General features: G+C 46.6%; 1 protein-coding gene across 9 annotated transcripts in view; it reads left to right on the top strand.

The window, feature by feature from the left end:
- ATP2B4 (ATPase plasma membrane Ca2+ transporting 4) overlaps window positions 1-17899 on the top strand; it is a 117579-nt gene that overhangs the window by 76054 nt on the left and 23626 nt on the right. For 8 of the 9 annotated variants that reach the window (XM_017851556.1, XM_017851565.1, XM_017851563.1 and 5 more), the window contains 13 exons: window positions 1006-1203; window positions 2319-2576; window positions 3064-3189; window positions 3658-3783; window positions 4898-4933; window positions 6493-6654; window positions 9874-10088; window positions 10716-10958; window positions 12199-12440; window positions 13782-14013; window positions 14882-15061; window positions 16084-16171; window positions 17088-17194. In XM_017851556.1, the coding sequence (XP_017707045.1) occupies window positions 1006-1203; window positions 2319-2576; window positions 3064-3189; window positions 3658-3783; window positions 4898-4933; window positions 6493-6654; window positions 9874-10088; window positions 10716-10958; window positions 12199-12440; window positions 13782-14013; window positions 14882-15061; window positions 16084-16171; window positions 17088-17194 (2213 nt within the window). The remainder of the gene's footprint in view (window positions 1-1005; window positions 1204-2318; window positions 2577-3063; window positions 3190-3657; window positions 3784-4897; window positions 4934-6492; window positions 6655-9873; window positions 10089-10715; window positions 10959-12198; window positions 12441-13781; window positions 14014-14881; window positions 15062-16083; window positions 16172-17087; window positions 17195-17899) is intronic. The other variant, XM_017851562.1, reaches the window with a different exon arrangement.

The following is a 17899-nucleotide window of genomic DNA, read 5'->3' as shown; positions in this document are numbered from 1 at the left end:
CATAGGCACACAGGTGTGTATATGTGTGTGACAGAAAAGGAGGGGCGCATGTGCTTAAAGGGAATGCCCACAAGTTATGGTCTCAAAGACTCTGCTCTGATGCTCCCCTAAAGCTCCTGGATCTTAGAATCAGGACACATATGTGGGCTCTGCCTCCGTCCTGCATGACCTTGAGCAAGGAGCTTGTTCTTCCTGGCCTTTGTGTGTGAGCCAATGGATGGCAGCTCACTCTGCATTTAAATCACCACAGCATTTACCTGTTCATATGACATAAAAGTTCTATGTGAATCCTAAGAACCACTTTAGTATTTATATTCTCAGAGCTGGAGCCTGGGGCATACTCAATCAGTAGCAGATAAGATGTTACGTCTGGTTAGGAATTTATCCAGATTATACTTGTCACTAAGATAAGTGAGTGGTCCCGTGGCTGACCAGTTTCATTTTGCCCATTTTTAGCCTGAAAGTTCCACCCTCTCTGAGTCCTGGGTAGATTAGGATGGTTGTCTCTAACTGGATCTCATACTTGAGCAAATCAGGAAGCAGGGGGTCTTTTTTATTTATTTTATTTTAGAGACAAGGTCTCACTTTGTTGCCCAGGCTGGAGTGCAGTGACATGATCACTGCTGCTCACTGCAGCCTCAAACTCCTGAGGTCAGAAGAGTCCTCCCACCTCGGCCTCCTGAGTAGCTGTGACTACAGGTGCACCACACCATGCCTGGCTAATATTTGTCTTTTTTGTGGAGACGGTTTCACAATGTTGCCCAGGCTGGTCTTGAAGTCCTAAATGTAAGCAATCCACCCATCTTGGCCTCCCAAAGTGCTGGGATTACAGGTGTGAGCCACCATGCCTGGCTTTTTATTTTATTTATTTTTGAGACAGTGTCTCTCTCTGTTGCCCAGGCTAAAGTGTAATAGCATGATCATGACTCATTGCCGCTTCAAAACTGTCTTTTATCATTTTCTTTTTTTTCTACATTCATTCATCCACTCCTATCTCCTTTTCAGGTCTATCTGGGAACCCTGCAGATCTGGAGAAACGTAGGCAGGTGTTCGGACACAACGTGATCCCCCCCAAAAAGCCCAAGACCTTCTTAGAATTAGTGTGGGAAGCCCTTCAAGATGTCACACTCATCATCCTGGAGATTGCAGCCATCATCTCCCTGGTCCTGTCCTTTTATCGCCCTGCTGGTGAAGAAAATGAACGTGAGTGTCCTAAACAACTCAGCCTGACTCTTATCTGGGTGCTTTCCACCACCACCAAAAAGCACTTAGTATTGGTGGCTGACAGGTTATAGCTTAAAACATTCCCCCCATTATCCAGAGTGGGCTTTCCAAAGGAAACCAGCAGTAGTACTAAGCTATTCTTCCAACTCATCCTTATTCCAAGGGTTCCTCCCCACCTCACCCCCACCTTCTTTCTTCCATTAAATCCTTTTTCAGAATGTCAGGAATCCTCTACCCTTTTAAGACATTTTATTTATTTATTTATTCATTTATTTGTTTGTTTATTTATTATTTTTTTAATGGATTCTTGCTCTGTCACCCAGACTAGGTGCAGCAGCTTGATCTGGGCTCACTGCAACCTCCTGGGTTCAAGCGATTCTCATGCCTCAGCCTCCTGAGTAGCTGGGATTACAGGTGTGTGCCATCATGCCTGGCTAATTTTTGTATTTTTAGTAGAGACAGGGCCTTACCATGTTGACCAGACCAGTATCAAACTCCTGACCTCAGGTGATCCACCTGCCTCGGCCTCCTCAAGTGCTGGGATTACAGGTGTGACCCACTTGCCCGGCCTATTTAATAATTTTTATAACATAGAGACAAGGTCTCACTATGTTCCCCAGGTTGGTCTCAAACCTCTGGGGTCAAGCGATCTGCCTGCCTTGGCCTCCCAGAGTGCTGGGATTACAGGTGTGAACCAGCATCCCCAGCCAGGAATTCTCTACTCTTATCCAACCAACAAAACCCTGCATCTCAAAGTGCCCCCTGCCACCAATTGTCTCGCATTATGGGAAACAGTAGTGAAAGCCTGACCATGTTGGGAACCATAAGTGTGTCCTTACATGTGACTTGCCTAAATTTGATAGTTTGTACTATTTAGTCATTTACCTCTTTTGGATTAACATAAATAGTTATACTCGTGATAAGATAATACTCAATCCTACTATCCTCTGATATCCTCTTCCAGTCAACAGTTGTATTTGCTGTTATTCACTTTTCCTGACTTTCTATCTTGGGGGAATTGTGGAAGCACTACTCCCATTTCTTATTGTCAACAAAAACCCTTCAGTGATTATTTCTCTCCCTTCCTGGGATAGTGTGTGGTCAAGTCGCAACTACCCCAGAAGATGAAAATGAGGCACAAGCTGGCTGGATTGAGGGGGCAGCCATCCTTTTCTCAGTGATCATCGTGGTGTTAGTGACTGCCTTTAATGATTGGAGCAAAGAGAAGCAATTCCGTGGGCTGCAGAACCGCATTGAACAGGAGCAAAAGTTCTCCATCATCCGAAATGGTCAACTCATCCAGCTCCCCGTGGCTGAGATTGTGGTTGGTGATATTGCCCAAGTCAAATACGGTGAGAGCTCCGTATTTCTTTTGCTTACCCCACCACCACCCCCATTTAAGGGATAGATCCTTTGGCATGAGGGGGCTGGGAATTGCTGAAAACCCAAAAGATAAGATCCAAAATTGTATTCACTTCTAGGTTAGAGTTTAAAGAGGTTGTGGGAAGGAATTTCAGAAAGGAGTAGCTGAAACTCTGCCGCAAGATTGTCAGACTTGTACTCTGTGTGTCTTAGGGTTAACAGTGTGTAATATTCAAGCCATGGAAAGGTGTTGGGGATGAATAAGAGTTGGAATTTATAATGCCTGGAAAGCAACCTTCTCCCAGGTTGTACAGAGCTGAAGTCTTGTAAAGACTCTCCATGTACTCACGACCATTGCCCTCCAGATAGGGCCCACGGGAGCAGCCGTGAGATGGGGTTGAAGGAGTTGGAGGTCCCTACCCTCAGCCAGTCTCTTACTATCTCCTTCACTGTCCCTCCTTCCCCTTTGTGCTCTAGGTGATCTGCTGCCTGCAGATGGGATCCTGATCCAAGGGAATGATCTGAAGATTGATGAGAGCTCTCTGACAGGGGAATCTGACCATGTCAAGAAGTCCCTGGACAAAGACCCCATGTTGCTCTCAGGTATAGGCCCTGGCTACCCAAGTTCCCATTTACCTCCCTGCAAACACCCAGGCCACAGGTTCCAGACCATGTTCTCTCTTCTGACTGTGTCCCATCTCCTTCCCTGGGATTCAACTGGGGCAGCAGCATTTTAGTGGGTGGAATACAAGGATATCAGGCAGCCTAAATGAAGTTTTCTGTGAAACAAGTGTTACAAGGGCCTTGAAGGGGCTCTGCTGGTTGCAGGGGTGGGAGTGGGGGCAGAAGGGAGGGCTTACCCTAAAGCGGTTAGACACATTTTCCTCCTTACTCCCAATTTGTCTGGTCTGTTTTAAATGTGCCCAGCTCTTGACCTTTTCCTACTGTGCTAAACACATCATTATCCATGGGGTAGGGAGGACTATTTTTTCTTCTAAATTTGTGTTTCATATCAAATCATGTCTAGGTATTAAAAAACCATTCCTTCCCATCTTCTCCTTTCCCATGTAGGGACCCATGTCATGGAAGGTTCTGGCCGGATGGTGGTGACGGCTGTTGGTGTCAACTCTCAGACTGGAATCATCCTTACTCTCTTGGGGGTCAATGAGGATGACGAAGGGGAGAAGAAGAAGAAAGGTAAGGGGCATCTGGAATGAGATTCTCCTTCCTCTCATCCCCACGGACAAACAAGGAAGCGAGGGAGCAGGTCTGGATAGAAAGCATGGTTAGAAGACTGCTGCGATGAAGAAAGCAGATATCCAAACTCCTTGCTAAGATAAAGATATAAATCCTTGGCTCCAGGGGGCTCTGATGAAAACCAGAACCTGGCTCTAGGCTCCCAAATCAGGTTGAATTTGAGCCTTGATTTTTGTGTCTATTGGTGGCTTGTAAAGGGGTAAGTTATAAAGCCTGCCCTAAATAAACTGGCTAGGTGCTGTAGCCCCAAATGCCTTCCATGTACTCCTCCTCCCCCAACTTTCTTCCTCAAAGATGGGGGATTAAACGAACCATCAAGACTAAGAGAAAATTGACCAGAAGAATAAAATAGATTTCTGCCGAAACTGTGGGCTCTCAGTGGAAGAGACACACAACTAAAAGAGTAGGAACAGTTAGTTCAGTCTTTGCCCCTCAGTTATTCCTGAAGGAAAGAATAAGAGGGAGAAAGAGGAAAAGATACTAAAACCAAGTCTACACATTTCCCTAAGCATTCCTTCTTCCCTTAGGGGAGAGAAGGTTTCTACCACATGGCTGGAGAATCATCTTGAGCTGTTTAGTGGAGGACAGTTTATGAAAAGGAAACAAAACACATTCTCTCAGGAACTAAACAATTCGTTTCTGCAGCTGCCTGCAGAAGAATAAGGAGGAAGCTTGCCTGGTGCTATTGAAGTAACATGGAGACACCTTTCAGAGTCTTTGCCATCAGGCAGAAACAGTTCAAACCTCTCACTTCCTAATCCTCACCCTATTTTTCCAAGCAATGTGACTCAGGCCAGGAGCAAGAGAAAGCACCTCAGGTGTGAGTATGCACTCACCTACATGAGCGTTTTGGTGGCTATCCCGAGGATTCATGAGAGCCTCTAGCAAGAATGAGTGAAAGCAGAGATGTGAGCTTCCTTTACATTTATGTCCCTTCCCTGCAACCCGACCACTTAACTGTCGCCCTTCTGGGCTCTGAGCAGGACCAACAAATTGGATCTCTTGATAGTCACTTTGGGTTTCGACCCCACTTTTTTCTTTCTTGTTCAAACAGGTAAAAAGCAAGGAGTCCCTGAAAATCGCAACAAAGGTAACCTCTCCAACCACTCATTTGCCATCTCTACCTGCCCATGCTCAAACCAGACCTTTCCAGGCCATCTGCCTTCTCCCTTTTCCTCTCCATAAATCTGTTATCTCCTGCTGTGGCTCAGATGCCTCATCCTGAGGAAGGTGCAGAGATTTTTGGGGTGGTCTCAAGGGCCTGATCCCAATCTAAGATGGGACAACAGCACCCTCTGCTGTTGGCTCACAGAATGTCATGTCAAGGTTTCTCTTGGGGAGTGTGTAGAATTGATCTGCTCTTCCCAGGGAGCTGAACTCTGCTTCATTGCCCTCAGCCTGATTTAAACATCAACAGTCATCAGTTCCTGGGTTGGAAGACTTCAGGGTCCTCATGGTGGAGAGAGGTGGGGTGGGCAGTCCCTGCACCCTCCTCTTGATAGCTTCCTCATCAGTGTCCTCTTCTGGTCTGGATCCCTTCTCTGCTGGTCTTCTCAGGGGTGCTTGGAGAGAGCCCTTTCTCTGTACCTCTCTCCCCACCTCCCTTCTTTGTTCTCGCCACAGTCTGTTTTCTTCCTCCTGATCTGATGTGTGTTTCTCTTTTGGTGGCTGTGTTCACATTCCGTCTCTGTCTTCTTGTTTGTGAGTCTGACAGCAGGGACTACTCAGGAAGGGTATCCTAAGCAAGGGGCTGAGCCCTGCAGGGGTGAAAATGGAGTGGTGCTGGGAGCCAGCAAGAACTGCTCTCTTGTGACACTCCTAGAGATTTGTTTCTGCTTTGTAACCCGCATCACAGCAGTCTTTAGAAATAAAGTCATCACATTAGAAAACCAGAGCTAAACAGAACTAATTCCTTAATTTTAGGTCTTTAACTCTTCTTTTAAAAGCAAAATGGATTTATATGTCTCTCTTTATCCCTGCTTTCTCTTATTACAGGAGGTCCCTCACACCAGCTTCTTCCCTCTTCCCCAAAAGACTTAACCCTAGGTCCCACTCTGTATCTCTCTACCTTTGTCAGGCAGGGAAGAAAGGGAATTTTCTTTTCCTATCCTTCAACTGCTAGAAGGAGCTGGAAAATACCCTGGGTCTGGGGGTATGTGTTTCTTCCCTGACAATAGAGAGAGAGAGAGAGAGAGATAAACCATTTAACAGAGCAATCTTGTGCTCTAGAAACATCTGCCAACCCTCTCCTTCAGCCCCTTTCTGCAGTAAAGACTCACTATTGTAAGCACTGAGTTCCAGGAAGGATGGTTGTTTTAATAGCGCTTAGTGACATGATTAATCCCCTTGCTGGAATAAATCTGGCTTGGGACTCTGAGGTAGTGCCAGGAAGCTGCCACTGAAGAAGAAATCCATACCCTAAAAGCACCCCAGTTTCATCTGAAGTCATTAGAATATTATTCCAAAGGCCCTAATAGAGTGTTGAAGGCAAGTTCCATGTCTAGCATGGGTTGCGAGTGGTCGGGACTGATATCAGGGTCCAAGGTATATCCTGGGAAAGAGACAGGAAGGTTTTTTGGTTTCCACCTGCCTGCCACTCAGTGCTACCACCTTGCCTGCTCACCTGTCCTATTTGTCTGTACACTCTAGCAAAGACCCAAGATGGAGTGGCCCTGGAAATCCAGCCACTCAATAGCCAGGAGGGAATCGACAATGAAGAAAAAGACAAGAAGGCAGTCAAGGTGCCTAAAAAGGAGAAGTCAGTGCTGCAGGGCAAGCTGACTCGCCTGGCTGTTCAGATTGGGAAAGCTGGTGAGTAGGGTACTCATTGTGGTTATCAGTATTATCCTGGATCCTCATCACTTTTATCCCCTTCTTTCTGCACCAACTGAGACTGGCAGAAAGAAGGTGAAACTTCAGGATGGCTAGTTGGGGCTAGGCAACTGTGTCCCTATCTCCGCCACTGTTTGGTTGCTCCCTAGGCTTTTTCAGAGAGAAATGTTTTCCTGTGTGTAAGGGTTAATGGCCGTGAGATCTCTTAATCCAAATGAATGAGAAGTAAAGAGCATATATTACAGTAGGGGAGATTTACATTAGCAAGAAGGAAGACTTTAATAACTACTTACCTGTCTCTTGTTTTGGGTTGTAAATTCCTTAAAGATAGAGAAGGCTGCAGCTTGCTAGAGGCAATTCCCTAGCATAGTAGTAGGATCTGGCCAAGCACAGAGCAATAAATACCAAGTAAGGACTGGAGGAAGAAGGAAGGCTGTGGTTAGACAGGCCCTCTCTAAATGCACTCTGCATATGAGAAAGTGGCTTCTCCATCACTTGCCTCTGCATTTTCCTGTCTTACCACCTTCTTTCAATGGAGGGGGAGAATGGGGAGTGGGAAGAAGAAATAGAAGATTGCTACTTCAGTGGACATATCCCTCAAGGAATAGTTTTTTTGTTTTTTGTTTTTTGTTTTTGAGATGGAGTCTTCCTCTGTTGCCCAGGCTGGAGTGCAGTGGCACCATCTCAACTCACTGCAGACTCCACCTCCTGGGTTCAAGCGATTCTCCTGCCTCAGCCACCCGAGTAGTGGGGACTATAGGTACACACCACCACGCCAATCTAATTCTTGTATTTTTAGTAGAGATGGGGTTTCACCATGTTGGCCAGGCTGGTCTCAAACTCCTGGCCTCAAGTGATCCACCCACCTTGGCCTCCCAAAGTGCTAGGATTACAGGCATGAGCCACCATGCCCTGCCAGAGAATAGTCTTTTACCACTGTTTATTCTCTGATTCCACCTTTCTGTTTACCACAATCATAATCAGCATATTTCTGCACTTTATATAGCTGTATACAGCTTACCTGGGGGTCTTGTTAAAGTGCAGATTCAGTTCAGGGGATCTGGTGTGAAGCCTGAGATTCTGCATTCCTAACAAACCCCCACAGGATGCCAACACTGCTGATTCAATTTGCACACACTAGATGGCGGGATCCATGCTGTCCACCATAGCAGCCACTCACCACATGTGACTGCTGCAATTTAAATTAATTACAAGTAAATAAAGTTAAAAATCCAGTTGCTGGGGCACATTTTAGTTGGTCACGAGCCACATGTGCTAGCAGTGGCTGTCATATTGGACAGCACAGATAGAGAACTTCTCAAGTTTCGCAGAAAGATCTACTGGACTGAGTTGGCCGAACCTCTTCGTGTCCACTCTAGTGCCTAGCTAAGTTTAACTATGGTGAAATCTCTTGCATATGAACTATACATGGATGAGATGAGTTGCAGGTGCAGGATCAAACACACAGGTCTGAAACGTTAAATATACCCCACCTAACCCTTGTACTATTCTCCTAATCCTTGCCTTGTTTTTTTATTATTGTTTTTGTTTTATAATTTTTTATTATTGTTTATTATTATTGTTTTTATTATTTGTTTGTTCGTTTGTTTGTGAGAAAGCCTCACTCTGTCATCCAAGCTGGAATGCAGTGATGCAATCTTGGCTCACTGCAACCTCCACCTCAGGGGTTCCAGTGAGTCTCCCGAGTAGCTGGGATTACAGGCGTGCACCACCATGCCTGGCTAATTTTTAGTAAAGACTGGGTTTCGCCATGTTGGGCAGGCTAGTCTTGAACTCCTGTCCTCGAGTGATCTGCCCCTGGCCTCAAGTGATCCCATGGCCTCAAGTGATCTGCCAGCCTCAGCCTCCCAAAGTGTTGGGATTACAGGCGTGAGCCACTGCACCTGGCCCCTGCCTTATTCTTCTTAGAGAGTACAAGCTACCTGATGGCTGGCCACTAGTCTCCTTTGTTGCTTTATTTTATATATTAGGCCAGTCCAGGAATAGGGTGAGGCAAGTCAGATGCCTTCCACCACCTGAAGAGTGAGTTCCTTCTTAAATTTGCACCCTCGGTGGCTTGCTTCTCCACCTGAGTCCTGGCTCTAATCAAGTAAAGTACAGAAGAATTTGCTTTCATCGACATCATCTCTAGCCTTGCTTGGAGGCCCCCAAATCATCTGGCCCTTGGGAAAAGCAAAAACCAAAACCAGACAATGATTTAAAGCAGAGCTTTTCCCAAATATTGTGCCACAGTTAGGGACAGTTGTCCCCAGGTGTTGATTCCATCAGCCCTCAAAGCAACCAGGCAGCACCCATGGCAATCAGAATCCCTAGGCCAGTCGGTTTTGACCTTCAGCAGATTCTTTCACGTACTGTAATGTGTAGAGTCACCAACCATCCCAGTTTGCTTGGGATTTTCTCAATTTTAGCAAAGCCCCACATCCCTGGAAGCTGTTCAGTAGTCTCAGGATGGTTTGGTCACTCTACCAATGAACGATACCAAAGACCTCTCAGTACTTTCACTTCGTCATCTTTAAAAAGGGAGTGATAATAGTAACTTATCTCACAGGGTTGTTGTGAAGTGCTTGCCTGGCCCACAGTAGGTGCCCACATAAATATTTACTATTATTGGCATCTTCTATGTGTGCCATGATAAGAGAAAGGTTGGGAAGCGCTGTTCTAAGAGTTAGTCACGCAGGTGACACACTAGCACCATAGAGGCATTGCTGTAAACAAGGTGTGAATTGTCCAGCTTTCGGAGGTTAGTAGGGGAGAAGTCAAAATTGATAAACTACTAGGAAATGGACAAGTACAGTCATGACATTATGAATCATAGGGAGAGGGTGGGTGTGGAATAGGATCATAGAATGCTGTTTCAGGAAACAGATCAACCCCCTGATTTATGAATGAGGAATTTGATCTAGGAAACAGGCCCAGAGAGGGTCAATGACTTTTCCAAAGCCACAAGTCAAGTTAGTACAGTGCTGAGAATAGAACCTGTGTCTTTGAAACCAGTGTTTGTTCCTTATGCCATAATGTATAAGCAACAGAGACTGGGTGGGAATTTTAGTAAGTCTTCCTGGAGATGGTGGTTTTAACAATTGGCAACAAAGGCTACAACTGATGCCATTCTATCTCTGGCTAGGGCCCTAGGAATGCCCTCAGGCCTGGGTTCATGTGACTTGTTTCTCTGGACAGGTCTACTCATGTCTGCTCTCACAGTTTTCATCCTGATTCTATACTTCGTGATTGACAACTTTGTGATAAATCGCAGACCATGGCTCCCTGAGTGTACTCCGATCTACATCCAGTACTTTGTCAAGTTCTTCATCATCGGCGTCACTGTACTGGTGGTGGCTGTGCCAGAGGGGCTGCCTCTGGCTGTCACCATCTCACTGGCCTACTCTGTGAAGGTGAGACTGGAACAATCCTATCTCTTCCTTTAGGATAGAGATGGGAGGGAAGGGTACCATGTAACCCTTAGTGAAAAGATAAGCCATTCTATCATCTGTAAACTTTGGCTGGTGCCTCACAAGAGCAGAAGTCCCTGGTGTTATGGAAGGACTATCTCTGTCAGATGCATCAATGTTGAAATGACCCTGTAGAACCTTCAGAGAATGACAAAAATGGTATCTTGGATTTTTTTTTTTTTTTTTTAAGACAGAGTCTCTGTCACCCAGGCTGGAGTGCAATGGTGCAACCTCAGCCTCCCAGGTTCAATTCTCGTGCCTCAGCCTCCCAAGTAGCTGGGATTACAGGTGTGCACCACCACGCCCAGCTACTTTTTGTATCTTTTGTAGAGACAGGGTTTCACCATGTTAGCCAGTCTGGTCTTGAACTCCTGACCTCAGGTGATCTGCCCACCTCAGCCTCCCAAAGTGCTGAGATTACAGGCATGAATCACCGCACCCAGCCAGTATCTTGGATTTTTGTGTGGGACTGGAAGATGAAATATGGAGAGGTATTGGCTAGGAAGTGGCTTTGACCTATATTTAGGAGAGTCCAGTTAGTCCCCCTCTCAAGTCTTTTCTCCTTTGTAGAAAATGATGAAAGACAATAACCTGGTGCGGCACTTGGATGCTTGTGAGACCATGGGCAATGCCACCGCCATCTGCTCTGATAAGACAGGCACATTGACCATGAACCGCATGACTGTGGTACAGGCTTATATTGGGGGCATCCATTACCGTCAAATCCCAAGCCCTGATGTCTTCCTGCCCAAAGTCCTGGACCTCATTGTCAATGGCATTTCTATCAACAGCGCTTATACCTCCAAGATTCTGGTAAGCATCTCCTTTGCCTAGACACTCAGAATGGGTGGTTGGTTGGAAGGGAACATCCATTTTCTCTGAAATGAACCCTCTTATTGTTTACACTGCCTAAATTGCCATCCCTAAATTCTCATCCCAGGTGAGAGTGAGCACCATTTCTCACTCTGGAGTGAACATGTTTGGGTGAGACTATGGAAAAGTACCTGGGAGTCAATGGAGGGTTTGGGGCAAGGGCCTGTAAAAATCTATAGCCAGGAAATACCCTCCCGATTAGCATGTAAAGGCAATGTCTCTAAGGAGGGCAAGTAGAAAGTAGCCCAAAGTAGAATTGGGCTTATCAGAAGGAAATTACTCACTTTCCAGAAACAAGCACAGAGTATTAGAATAAGACCACAGAAGGCGAGACACCAGCACTACCACTAGAGCAAACTACAAAATCCCTAAGCCCTGGATGGCACAAGGATCACAGTTACCACTGACCACTCTCTGCCTATCCTTGAAAAAAAACAGGCTGGGCATAGTGGCTCACGTCTGTAATCCCAGCACTTTGGGAAGCCAAAGTGGGAGGATCGCTTGAGCCCAGGGGTTTGAGACCAGCCTGAGCGATATTGTGAGACCTCATCTCTACAAAAATAAACAAAATTAGCCAGGCATGATTACGCACCTGTAGTCCCAGCTACTCGGGAAGCTGAGGTAGGAGGATCACTTGAGCCTAAAAGGTCAAGGCTGCAGTGAGCTGAAATCACACCACTGCAGTCAAGCCTGGGCAGCAGAGCAAGATGCTATGTCAAAAAGAAAAAGAAAAAAGATGCCAGGTGCGGTGGCTCACGCCTGTAATCCCAACACTTTGGGAGGTCAAGGTGGGCAGATCCCCTGAGGTCAGGAGTTTGAGACCAGCCTGACCAACATGGTGAAACCCCATCTCTACTAAAAATACAAAAATTAGCCAGGCATGGTGGCAGGTACCTGTAGACCCAGCTACTCGGGAGGCTGAGGCAGGAGAATCACTTGAACCCAGGAGGTGGAGGTTGCAGTGAGTCGAGATCGTGCCACTGCACTCCAGGCTGGGCAACAGAGCGAGACTCCATCTCCAAAAAAGAAAAGAAAAAAAAAAACAAAAAACAAATGTTATTTCCCCCATGAGCTCTAGGTATATAATGTGAAGGCTTTGTAAATGAGTTCGTTCCTCCCTAAGTTCTCTGCCTTGTCAAGACATCTTACTCACTAGTGCTGTGTATATTTCTTCTCCTAGCCTCCAGAGAAGGAGGGAGGCCTGCCTCGGCAGGTGGGCAACAAGACCGAGTGTGCCCTGCTAGGCTTTGTCACAGATCTGAAGCAGGATTACCAGGCTGTGCGTAATGAAGTGCCCGAGGAGAAGCTCTACAAGGTGTACACCTTCAATTCAGTGCGCAAGTCAATGAGCACCGTCATCAGGAATCCCAGCGGTGGCTTCCGTATGTACAGCAAGGGCGCCTCTGAGATCATCTTGCGCAAGTGAGCACCCTTGACCGCTCTGCTTCCCTTCAAGAGCCTCTCCTCAGGAAGGCATGGGTGCACACCCCACACTGAACCCATGCAGATGAGGGAGCCCTCCAGCCAGGTGGTGCCATAATAACTAATATCCAAGCGTCTACTCAGGCCACGCATGTTTTTTAAGTGCTTACGGTGGCTTGTTGTATTTAATCCTCACAACTCAGTAAGGTGGGTACTGTGATGATCCCAGTTTTACAGATGAGAAAACAGAGATTTAAGGAAGTTAAGTATCTCACTCAAGGTGATACAGCTAACAGTGGCACAGCCAGGATTCAGACCTGGACGATCCTCAGTTTCCATTTCCTAATCTGAAAACAGAGAGAGCAGTACTCAGCTCCTAAAAGTACTACCGCCTCACTGTAACTAAATGATTCAATGTATGTAAAATGCCTTGTACATAACAAGTACTAGAAATGTTTGTTCTGTGTTCTCTTTTCCTTCTCTTTCCTTCCCATTCCCATTTCTGATTACAGGGAATTTACGTAACTTTAAAAGTGACTATTCGGCCAGGCGCAGTGGCTCACGCCTGTAATCCCAGCACTTTGGGAGGCCGAGGCAGGCGGATCATGAGGTCAGGAGTTCGAAACCAGCCCGAACAACATGGTGAAACCCTGTCTCTACTAAAAAAAAATACAAAAATTAGCCAGGCATAGTGGTGCGCGCTGTAATCCCAGCTACTCAGGAGGCTGAGGCAGGAGAATCGCTTGAACCCAGAAGGTGGAGGGTGCAGTGAGCCAAGATTGCACCACTGCACTCCAGCCTGGGTGACAGAGTGAGACTCTGTCTCACAAAAAAAAAAAAGTGACTATTAATAGATTACCCATAGATCATCAAAAGTTGACCCTACTTAGATGTAGGGCCAGTAGGGCTGAATTAACCAGTGCCCCAACTTGGCTTTAGCCACCTTCTTTTAATCAGCACATTCTTGTATAGGAAATCTCCCCCTAAACCACCACCACACAGTGAGCACTATTCTGAATACTCGGATTGAAAAAGTTTCTCTGCCTTCAAGAAGTTCAAAAGAGCAGGTGATTCACAAATGACTCGCATTGCATTCACATATGGGTAAGAACAGATGACATAGGAGAATCCTACTCTCTACCTACCTAGACCTTACTCCATTCACAGCCCACCCACCTTGGAAAGAGGGACTCAGCTGGCTAATGGATGAAGGAAATGTTTGGCCACGCTTGGAGCAATGTCTTTAGGAATAATACAGAGTGGTCAAAATGTCTGTCAATGATTATAGAAATGTATTGAGTGGGAAGGGAGACACCGCGTTCTTACTGTGCACCTCCCCAGGTGTAATCGAATCCTGGACCGGAAAGGGGAAGCAGTGCCATTCAGGAATAAAGACAGAGATGATATGATACGCACTGTCATCGAGCCCATGGCCTGTGACGGACTCCGGACTATCTGCATAGCTTACCGGGATTTCAATGACGCAGAGCCCTCTTGGGACAATGAGAATGAGATCCTCACTGAACTGACCTGTATCGCTGTGGTGGGCATTGAGGACCCTGTGCGCCCAGAGGTGAGAGGGTGGGAAGCCACCCAGGAGTCTCAGGAAATGGAGTACTAGTTCCCTTTCTAGTTGTGACCCCAGGCAGGTAACCTAACTGCTTCTCACAGGGATAGATGTTTCTGTGCTTCCTGCTTCACAGGACTGCTGTGGAGTACCAGTTTGATAGAATGTGGCATTACCAGGGTTAATGCTGTCTGAGTGTTCAGAAGCAAAGGGCTTATTGGGCTCATTATCTGACACTTAAGTATTGTCAGGAGATTGATTTAATCAGGACACCAACTTTGTCTTTAGCTCCCTCCTTTCAATCAACACATTCTTTTTGAGTAACTGCTGTGTGCAGTTACTCAACTGCTGTGTGCTGATAACTATTCTAGACACTAGGGGATTGAAAAGTCTCTGCTTCTAAGAAGTGTAGACAGATGGACTATTAATTGTCAAGGCCCAGAGGCATGAGAGGGTGTCATGCATGTGGGAAATTACAAAGAGCTGATATGGTTGGAGCATGGGCCAGGTGGGTTGAGAGTGGCAGAAGCTTCTGCTATAAAAGAAAGCAGTGGCCAGATCGCAAAATGCCATCCATGCCCTGCCAAGGAGTCTCAATTGTAAGTGGAAGAGCAAGTTTTTACACCTGGCTCCCAAAGCAAATTTCCCCTTCAACTCGTGGTGCAGTAGGGCAAATTCAAATGTGACTGCTGTGGGTAGGACAGAAGTGAGGTGGCACCTAACAATATCAACATGGCCAGACCTAGCCCATGCCACATGGCACCACTTCTAGGGTGCCTGTCTCATGTCTGCCACAAAGGGACAGACGTACAGGGACAGCTTACCAGGGTCACCACCCTCATCTGCACCTTTCCCCTTTCTTCACTCTCTGAAGGTGCCAGATGCTATTGCCAAATGCAAACAAGCTGGCATTACTGTCAGAATGGTGACAGGTGACAACATCAACACAGCCCGGGCCATTGCCACCAAATGTGGCATTCTGACACCTGGGGATGACTTCCTGTGCTTAGAAGGCAAAGAATTCAACCGGCTTATCCGCAACGAGAAAGGCGAGGTGGGTCCTGGGTAGGGGGATCCAGGACCTCCCCTGACGAGGAAAAGGCGGGTTCCAGCGTAAGGCATCTGGGTCATGTGCGGGAAAGTGGGTGTTTTCTAAAGTGAAAGCTATTCATATGAAACATCTCCTTGTGCCAAAGCTGCTCATATGGTAACATTGGGAGTTGCTGGCCGGGCGTGGTGGCTTATGCCTGTAATCCCAGCACTTTGGGAGGCCAAGGCGGGTGGATCAGAGGTCCACCAAGGCCAAGGTCAAGAGATCGAGACCATCCTGGCCAACATGGTGAAACTCTGTCTCTACTAAAAATACAAAAATTAGCTGGGTATGGTGGCATGCACCTGTATTCCTAGCTACTGGGGAGGCTGAGGCAAGAGAATCGCTTGAACCTGGGAGGTGGAGGGTGCAGTGAGCCGAGATCGCGCCACTGTACTCCAGCCTGGGCAACAGAGCGAAATTCCGTCTCAAAAAAAAAAAAAGGGAGTTGCTTGTGAATGAAGCTAGTGAGCTCACTAGCTATCCTTTGAGACAGTGTCACTAATTTTCATGTCTTTCTGCTTTTTCAGTTTTTTTTACTGACTTCCCCCTAGCCCATCCCTCCTGTGTCCCTGCCCTTTGGCTAACAGTGGCTAAAGGAGAATGTGGTCTGGCAGTGGCACAGATCCAAGCTTCCTGAGCTACACAGAAATCATACCTAAGACCTCAGAAGCACCACTTTACCCACCCGAGCCAACAGCCAACCCTGGCCCACCTCCCGTTAAAGGTCTGGGAAATGGGGGATTGGCTCCCAGGTAGGGACTTGGGAGGAAAAATGAAAAAAGTAGGGCCTGAATGGTCATCATCCATGAATCTACCCTTGGTGACTGGTTGGCTGTTTAATCTCTGCTGAAGCCAGAATAACACTATCATGTGGGACTGTGGCGTACCCAATCTCCCAGTGGCTCCAAGTATATGGAGAAGTAAGACTTTCCTGGATAGCTTTTCTGAGTTTGACTGATCCAGGTGTGGTCTGGTGTTGGCAGGTAGAGCAAGAAAAGCTGGACAAGATCTGGCCTAAGCTTCGGGTCCTGGCGCGATCTTCTCCCACTGACAAGCACACCCTGGTGAAAGGTGAGGTTGGCTTCCAAATAGGTGCCTGCAACAGCTGAAGGCAGGCCAGGGCGAAGACAGATAAGAACCACCAGCCAAAGTCACTCTCCTGTCCAAATAGGGAGGTCCTAGGAGATCTCCCAGGCTATTTGGGGAGAACATACAGTTAGCAAACATCCAAGCCCTTGGTGAGTATGACACACAATAAAGTTGTTTTTTTTTTTTTTTTATTTTATTTTTTTATTTTTGGAGACAGAGTCTTGCTCTGTCACCCAGGCTGGAGGGCAGTGGCGCAATCTCGGCTCACCGCAACCTCCGCCTCCTGAGTTCAAATGATTCTCCTGCCTCAGCCTCCTGAGTAGCTGGGACTACAGGCGCCCGCCACCATGCCTGGCTAATTTTTGTATTCTTAGTAGAGACAGGGTTTTGCCATGTTGGCCAGGCTGGTCTCGAACTCCTGACCTCAGGTGATCCACCCACCTCAGCCTCCCAAAGTGCTGGGATCACAGGCGTGAGCCACTGCACCTGGCAAGTTGTTGGGTTCTTAAAAACATGATCATGTCTTATTTACCAATAGTACTGTGAACTAGGCAGGGCAGGTATTCCCATTTTACAAATGAGGAAGTTTGAGGCTGAGAAGACAAGTAACTTACCCAAATTGCCCAGCTGGTAGGTGGAAATGGTGCAGTTTGACCCCTAGGTCTCTGCCTTGAAATCCATCCAATGTGTTATTCATAGCTGCCTTAGGGTACCACATGAGGACAAACTTAGTTCAGTGCTACCCATGAAACAACTTACTGCCCTTGGGTGGTTCCTATAGAACCTCTAGGGAAGGGAAAAGGGAAGGAAAGAGGAAAGTAGAAGGAGTGGCAGGTGGTAAGAACTGAGAGGTGAGGGAGACTAGAAAACCTCACTGTGGTGTGTCTGTTTCTCCCAGGCATCATTGACAGCACTGTTGGGGAACAGCGGCAGGTCGTGGCTGTCACTGGTGATGGCACAAATGACGGACCTGCTCTGAAGAAAGCAGATGTTGGTTTTGCCATGGTAAGCTCAGCACAGTGTCTCTCTGATTGTAAGCTGCCTTCTCCATCAGAAAGCCAAGTCCGGCTTCTGGTTGCCTGCTGCTTGCTACACCGGCATAGCCCACGGGATGCTTTTTTGTCCAACTCCATATCTCCTATCTACCTGGTCAATCATTATATATGTAATTGGGGACCCATCGAGTATGAAGAGTAGATCAGAGGGAGGGAAGTCATGAAGGATCATATGCAGGAAAGTCAGACCAACATAAACTTGCCCATAAACATGTGATGTTGTTGACTAGGCAAACTCTAGAAGATTCATGTTTCCTATGGGAAGCGCACTGTGTGGCTGGCACCACTGGGTACTCTGCTTTTCACTTCTTAGGCCAAGAGCATCAGAATCACTTGGAAAATTCATTTAAAATCACACATTCCAAGACTCCATATTTCTGTTTTTCATTTAACTTTAGAATTATGTATTTCTTTTATTCCACTTTTAGAAGAAATAATAAATAATAATTTTTAAAAGAATTATAGATGTCTAACTTCCTAATTTATAACTTTTGAATTTTATTTTATTTTATTTATTTATATATTTATTTATTTATTTTGAGACAGAGTCTCACTCTGTCGCCCAGGCTGGAGTGCAGTGGCATAATCTTGGGTCACTGCAACCTCTGCCTCCCGGGTTCAAGCAATTCTCCTGCTTCAGCGTCCTGAGTAGTTG

Source organism: Rhinopithecus bieti, unplaced genomic scaffold, assembly GCF_001698545.2.
Source record: "Rhinopithecus bieti isolate Rb0 unplaced genomic scaffold, ASM169854v2 scaffold_33903, whole genome shotgun sequence".
NCBI lineage: Eukaryota > Metazoa > Chordata > Mammalia > Primates > Cercopithecidae > Rhinopithecus > Rhinopithecus bieti.
Note: the sequence above shows the minus strand (reverse complement) of the source record. Positions and strands in the feature narration are given on the sequence as shown.